This window comes from Oratosquilla oratoria, chromosome 4 (genome assembly GCF_046742065.1).
Source record: "Oratosquilla oratoria isolate Oo_2021 chromosome 4, ASM4674206v1, whole genome shotgun sequence".
NCBI lineage: Eukaryota > Metazoa > Arthropoda > Malacostraca > Stomatopoda > Squillidae > Oratosquilla > Oratosquilla oratoria.
The window spans coordinates 75,987,369-75,994,868 of NC_134780.1; the positions used below are offsets into that span (position 1 = coordinate 75,987,369).

Sequence of the window (7,500 nt, forward strand, 5' to 3'; positions counted from 1 at the left end):
TGGATGGGTTTACATGTCACGTAATCCAGTATCAACAACCACGATAAGAAATAACGTGAACGATTTCTCAGCTTTGTGGCAAGTATCTATTTAGTCGCTGACAATCCAGCCATGCAGAAAGTAGTATTGGGCTACATAATACCACTGAACCATACAGGTCAATAACTCCACACGGTAATATATATATATATATATATATATATATATATATATATATATATATATATATATATATATATATATATATATATATATATATATATATATATATCATATAACAAATAAAGAAAATGTAATATCTGGTATTTTCTAGCCAAATGAACAGTACAAATAACATTTAATCAATCCAGATATTACTGTCCACTGAAGGAAAAATATTTTTAAAAAATACTTTCCTCCAAGTACGACAATTTAAAATGAACATGCAAGACGTTTGTGAAACAAAGGCGGAGTTGGGTATCATTTTTGTAGGAATAAACTACATAAATTCTGTTAAATATATTATACAGTTATTGCTTCAGAGAGAAGAACTGGTGCCAATAAAAAATAGAACATGTCATGGTGTAATCAATAGCTAGGTGACTCATACTCATGACACGATTAAGAGGAACCAAAGAAAACGGAAATTCATTTTCTATAATGAGTAGTCTGTGGTTCATACAGGGATTTAATTTAGTAATTTACGTTATGTTCCGAATAGTAGTCAAAAAGGGACTGGTCATATGGATGCATGGAAAATAGGTAATGACAGCACCAAAGCCATCGATGTAAAGGTCTAATAAGCAGTGACATGGTGTGTAAAAGTTACCATGAAAATTCAGTTTCTCAAGGATTATATCTGCAGAAATTCAAGAATATAACGCATACATGACTACAGCAATATGATTACCGCAATGCAATTTGTGGAATATAACAAAATATGCTTTTCTCTCCGGGCAAGAAGTGCTGCGTCTGCGCGTTGCTATGGCAAAAGTTGTGGGCGTTTGTAGGAGTTCGAGTGGGAGGAAGAATACGTACCAAATCAATCCAGACGCTACAGCCGTTTACTCACAATGCAGAGTGCATCCACTACTTGCTCATCATTTTGAAATAAGGGCTTAGAAGATAACATTGTCAGACGTTTAAAAGTGCCGCCAAATGTTTATCGATTGCTGAGCGAGTCCTCTGGCGAACTAGTGTAGTACTAGCTGTGAATCTGTCAAAATGTCTCTAAAGAATTTAGTCGGTCAAAGTAAGTATTTCTAAAGTTTATCTTGTAGGGACATAGAATTGATGTGACATATAATTGCAGTAATACTATGAGGTACCTGGGTGCACTGAAAGGTGGTAGAAATAGGTATAAATCCTGTTAAAGTAATAGACTTGAACTAGCTACCAGCGTCGTCTGCTGGCAGCAAAACAAAGTACCACAGTCGATTTGGGCGAGGGGCGGATTTAGGTTATAGTACATTTGCTTTTATCATATCGATTCCTCTATTGTTTATAGAATCATGATTCTCTTGAGTGACCTTTTGTTGCGTATGATTGTGAGTAGGAATCAGAAGCCGAATGCCAAATTATTAGGTACATGTGCAATTGATTTATGAAATGAGGTAGTAATGTCTAATGATGGAAATTATAGAATAAGGTAAAATAATATCCCCTTTAGCCTAATCACATAAATTAGGCAATCATTTGCACAACATTTTACTTTTAATTCTGATGTATATTCAGTCAGCACTCGTTATAAATCAAAGAGTGAATGTACCTAACCCAACATAGAAACCCTCTAACTGGCAGAAATGCATGGAACAAGGGAATTTCATGAACTTAGTAAACCACAAGCTAATGCTGGTGTGTCTTTCTGCCTTAGGTTTCATATAGGGTGGGAATGATAGGTTTGTTACACATTGGGTATTATAGATGTTTGTGTTATGGCTATGCTGTAGCATTCTCACTGTGCATTATTATAGATTAAGGAATTAAAAATTGACCATATAACAGGTTAAATAGGAGTTCATTTCTCTCATCAACTGTCAAGCTCATCTAATGGATTAGAATGAAATAGGATAAATTTTTAGTTGTGCACACCTATGCAATATAGCAATAGAAAATTAATTATTAATTTTGTAAATTATAATAGATCAACGTAATATGCAATTTTCTTGGCAGAAATCAATAACAAGAAAGTTGCTAAAACCTATTTACTAATGAACAAAGTCACGGCAGTTGAATGATATGCTATGTTTGTTTTGATAAATGCCGAGGTCGAAGAAATGGAAGGATGATAAATTAGTCTATTCTAACCTAACATAAATAACCTACATAACCTAACTTATATTTAGTAATTTGGTACCTCAAATTCTAAAGATGATCCAGGTTGTCGTCATGGATGCTGACGGCCTAATTATTATTGTACCTTGGGCAATTAACAGACAACAGCAGAACCCCATGCTCTTTCATAAAGTCCAAGAAAGCCCTATTGTCTTTATAACAGCGCTTATTAACGTCACCTAGAGTTGGAGAACACCTGGTCCAAAACGTGAAAGCCATTGTCTGATAGTGACTGGACTGGCATGGCGTCTGGACCATATCTTAGCGGCTTCATTCATTAGTAATTTTGCATGTAGCAAGGTTCTTTTTTTTCTGCCAAGAAAATTGCATATTATGTTCATGTATTATAATTAACAAAATTGATATTTAATTTTCTAATGCTATATCGCATGGATGTGCACAACTAAAATGATACCTAAAATAGAAATATCATAATAGAGTGCTTGTTAATGCCAGATGTGGTATTGTTTTAGAACTACACAACTTAGCAATATATTGATAAAAAATGAATTATTGATCTCGTAAATTAAATTGTCAACATACTATAAATCTGTTCTTGTCAGAAATCAATAACAAAAGTAAATGTATACCCCATAGAAGTTAAAGTTTGGTTAGGTTAGTTCCTTAACCACTTCAGTACGAGTAAAATTCTTGCACGCAGCATTGGCTACCCTCAGTATAAAATACAAAGTCATTGCTGTATTACTCATTCTCTTTTACTGAGTAATAGTAAACTCAGAAAGCAGGAACAAACCAGTTCACGGAATTGGGGGTTAACTCGTATACATCTACAAAAAACATATAATCAAGACGTCGACAACAGCGTCTCGTGTACCCTGTCACGCCTCGTGACATCTACATAGGTGTCATCATACTGAAGTGGACAAAGCATAGCTTTAACCAGTGGTTTTCTTTTTCAATATAATTTCACCCTAAATTTGTGCTTCCCCACCCAAAAAGCCAGCTTTCCCATGGCCTCCCCACTAAATTTGAGGGTCAGATTTGAATTAAACACACTAAAAAATCTAGGAATAACCATGCATTTTGGAAAAATACCTTTGTTCATCTGCAAGCAAGGAAATTTAACATAAGCTTACATTCCCATGTTTCTGTCATAAAAAATCATTTATAGAGCTCCCTACCCTAACCTGGTTGAAAATTGGGGTTGAGAGGAATGGGGAAGATGTGATAAAAAGTAAGCCAATAAACAAGCAAGCTTTATGTAGCAAGACAAATGACACATTAATTGTTTTATGTTTGATGATTTTTTTTTCCCCATATGTCAATTTTTAATTGGTAAACTTTTCTTAGTATCTCGATGCCTGGTGGGTAATCTCGGTCTGCTATTTTTCATAGTGGAATGATATTTGATAAGCTGTTTGGATGGGGTAAGGTATCATTGTTAACACACGAAATGTTTATGGCAATACTGCTATGGCAGTGTGTGTGCAAGAAAAAATAAACAGGAAGATGAAAAATACAGTCAGTATAAAAAAGTATCTCTTTGTAAGCATTTGATCAGTAGAATTATTGATAATATAGTAATCTGCAAATCTTGATAAATATTTGGCATTTGTTATCCTAACCTAACTAAACTTACTGGGGAAAGTACATTGAGAACATTAGCAGCAATAGTTGTGTTCTAACATGTTAAAAATTCAGTGGTTTTTTGCTATATTAGATCAATTTTCTAGTTTGATGTCGCAAACTCTTATACTAGGAATTTTCTGAAACCATGAAAATATTGTAGTATGCCCTTATTACGAACTCGCTTATGGGTAGGCAGGACTCAAACTGCTTTGACTCCTGACCTCCAAAACACAAATTTAGTGACAGCCTAACCTGCTCAACTAGCAAGCATCCTTCTGTTTAGTAAGAAATGCTGAAAGTCTGGAAATCTTGGGCAATATTTGGCAATTTGTATCCTAACCTTATTGAATTCCAAACCCACAATACCTACAGTATCACTCAGATTGTCTGTCTGTCTATATACCAAGGGCTTTTTTCCCCTTACAAGGAAAATGATAAGATATAACTCAGATTATGGGTGTCTTAATTACTATAGATGTAGGATTTTAATTGTGGTGGCACATTTTGGTATACTTTCGGACAGATATAAATTTCACACACTAGCTTTGCTTATAACTTTTGTTTTCCTCTGATATTTAGTTATTTTGAGACCTGAACCCCATCAGAAATCCTTAGTCCCTTGTATATAACCACTGTTTTTTGCAAAATACAAAGCTTTTAATATAAAAAGCAATTCTGGGGGGCATGGAGTTCACGCTGGCTAAAATATCAGAAAGAACCTGCCTCTAAGGCTGGAGCAGGCAGCCTCTACCTGGCAGGTCATATATAGTCTGAAAGTCTAGCATCCAGCCTGCCAAGTTTACTAGGATTAACATGGGAGAGTAGTCCATGGTGCACTTCTTTCATTATTTTTCACTTCAGTGAATGGGGTGCACATAAAAATATCATCCAGTCCTCACTGAAACATTTGCTCATCCCATTTCATTTACTGGGTGCTCTATAATAATCTATAGTATTTAAAGCAATGTAATGTTGGGTGTCTATTCTAAAACTGCTAGATAATGGTAAATATTATATTGCAGATACATATCATACTTTAATTTGCTTCAGTAAGAGAAAAATTAGAAATTTGAAATAATTGATGACACTAATTTTCATCTCAATAGATGATTATCCCTATTTTTACCATTTTATAGTTCAGCTACTATTATGATTAATTTGCACATAGTGCTGTAGAAGAAGCTCTTCTTGAAACTTCTAATTTTTTTATATCAGCAAACCTTTAATACTTCTATGCATATCAACATTTAGTTCCAGTTTTCCAAATTAATCTATGGTAATAGACTGCAAACTTAAGTTTGACAAAAGCTATAAATACTGCTTTAGTTTTGTCAGTATTTATTTAAACACTGAAAACAGATTCTTCATATCAAAACTTATTTGACAGAATAATTGGTTCTGAGACTTTATAGTTTAATCCATGCAAATGAGAAATATACTATAGTATAGTTGAGGTACATGGGTCGAGCAAGATGTATGAGGTGCAGCACTACAAATTTCCAGTGATGTGAATAGTGGGAGAAAACTGAAGGTATTATGGCAAATCACACCTTTTGTGACATAGGTCAGGATGGAGTCTGTTGACACCTTGCCTAACCCAGTCTCCACATGGTTATCTAGAGAAATTGTAGAGTATTAGAAAAAAAGATAGCCACTATGTGAGAGGGGTTATTAACAAGTGAGGGTGATTGTTCATATAAGGGGTTAGTTATTCATTTATTTAACAGCAGCATGGCAACTGCATTGAGCCCAGTGCCCCCAGACCTGTGAGAAGCAGGGCCCATGCCCTCAGATTAGCAAGGGTGAGGGCATCTCAGACAAGTACTTGTGATGTTTTCTCTTGGGCCCTTGGGGTATTTTATGTTTTTATTCTGGATTATTACTAGACCATTTTATTCATTTCTGTGGCATCCCTATGAGCATGAAGGATATATTATGATGTACATTACATGTTCAGTGTTGTGGTAGGGGTAAGATCTATTGGCTATGTTTTTTGTTCATATATTAGTTTGCTGAGATTTTGGACATGTTTCATGGTTGTCTGGATGAAGGGTTTCAGTAATGATTTCACGACTCCAATTCTCTGGTGGTGTATGGAGAGGTTTTTTTTTATATACAGTATATATAATGATCCATTTTTATGAAGATAGTCAGAGAGTGTACACGAGTTTCCTATACTGAAAGGTTGGATTTTGTTTGATGTAACAATGTTCAGGTGACAGGAATCTAAGAAAACATGAATTCCCTATATCATGAAGTCCAGTGCTGTACTCTGGCTACTATGTTACCAGTATATAGAAAATAAAAATGGCAAGCGAAATATAAGCAAATGAAAGTTTTCATAATTCTTTGCACACTGGGATATGAAGTGATTTCCCCATTCGAGGGAATGGGCAGAGTAAATGATGAAGTTTGTGCTCTGCTGACTATGGACTTAAACATATTAATACTTCATGCAGCTTTAATAATTCATGCAACTGACCACGGACGAGCCGGTTTGCATTTCTCAGTATATACAGTGCATTGATTCTCCCCGCGCTTGGCGACTGGAAAAATATGACAAATCAATTGTTTTCTATACACTCCCCGGATGAGATGAAACCCAAGGTAACTGAATGGATGAGAGTGGTTCACAGAGGCTGCCCTCAGCACCATTTCGGGGGGGCAAAGCTAATGCTGATCGATAAACTGGTGCAATGTCAATGCGTGCAGCTGCGGGCAAACGTAGAGGTCGAATTATAATTCGGTAGAAGGCTTGCAAAAGCTCTTGCATTCATTGTCATAGACGTTTTGGCGGTATAGCTCGGGTATATGGTAGGAGGATGAGTGAGGCATCCAACGCACCCGATATCGAATCACAATTTTTTTCCGTGGTGGTTCGTGACTGCCGCCGAATATTGTCACAGACACTGCGTGTGACGTCATTGTCGCCGCGTAGGGAGGGGAAACTAAGACCGACAAAGATTGTGTTGGATCAAAGGCGGCTTCCTATTGCAGTTGTCTTATCCGTTTCGTCCAACCAGACGCCTTCGACCCGCCTCGACAAAGCGTTATTTCGTTGATTGCTTTTCATTCAAATCTCTTCCTTTGCCATTTTCTCTGCATCATCTCAGCCCCCCTCCCCTTCTCAGATTTTGAGCCCGTGCAGAAAGACTGCGGCGTCGCTCTCCCGTTTGAATTTACGTAAAGAAAACTAAATATGTCGAAGAAGCACGTTTGCTTTAAAAGTTCTTGTCGAGTTGAGATTTATTTCCTCGATCGTGTTCAGGCGTGTGGTTTCCGTGCCCTGGGCGCTGTGGCCCCCGTGGCGGCTCTGCCGGGGGCAGCATGACTGGTTCCTTCTCTGTTGTCTGTCATCTTCCGTTGGACGCACCCGTTAATTGAAATTCAACAGTGGTGGTTGAGCTAGATCGTATATTGTTAGGATTCGTGTATAGAAGCAAGTTTTGGGAATCTTAGTATACGTTAATGCTATGCCCAGGAAATTTTGTGAAATCGGTAATAAAGATGTACAATGATTGAATATAAAAAAGTTAAATCAGTAATAAATATTCCATTAGCACAATGACTGAATAAAAATATGGAAATTGGGGAAAT

The 7,500-nt window shown here is 36.4% G+C and overlaps 1 protein-coding gene across 1 annotated transcript in view; it reads left to right on the forward strand.

The window, feature by feature from the left end:
- The first annotated feature begins 1,011 nt into the window (after positions 1-1,011).
- Rop (Syntaxin-binding protein Rop) overlaps positions 1,012-7,500 on the forward strand; it is a 59,184-nt gene continuing 52,695 nt past the window's right edge. Inside the window, exon 1 of the mRNA XM_076184350.1 lies at positions 1,012-1,231. Within this exon, the coding sequence (XP_076040465.1) occupies positions 1,204-1,231 (28 nt within the window). The 5' untranslated portion in view covers positions 1,012-1,203. The remainder of the gene's footprint in view (positions 1,232-7,500) is intronic.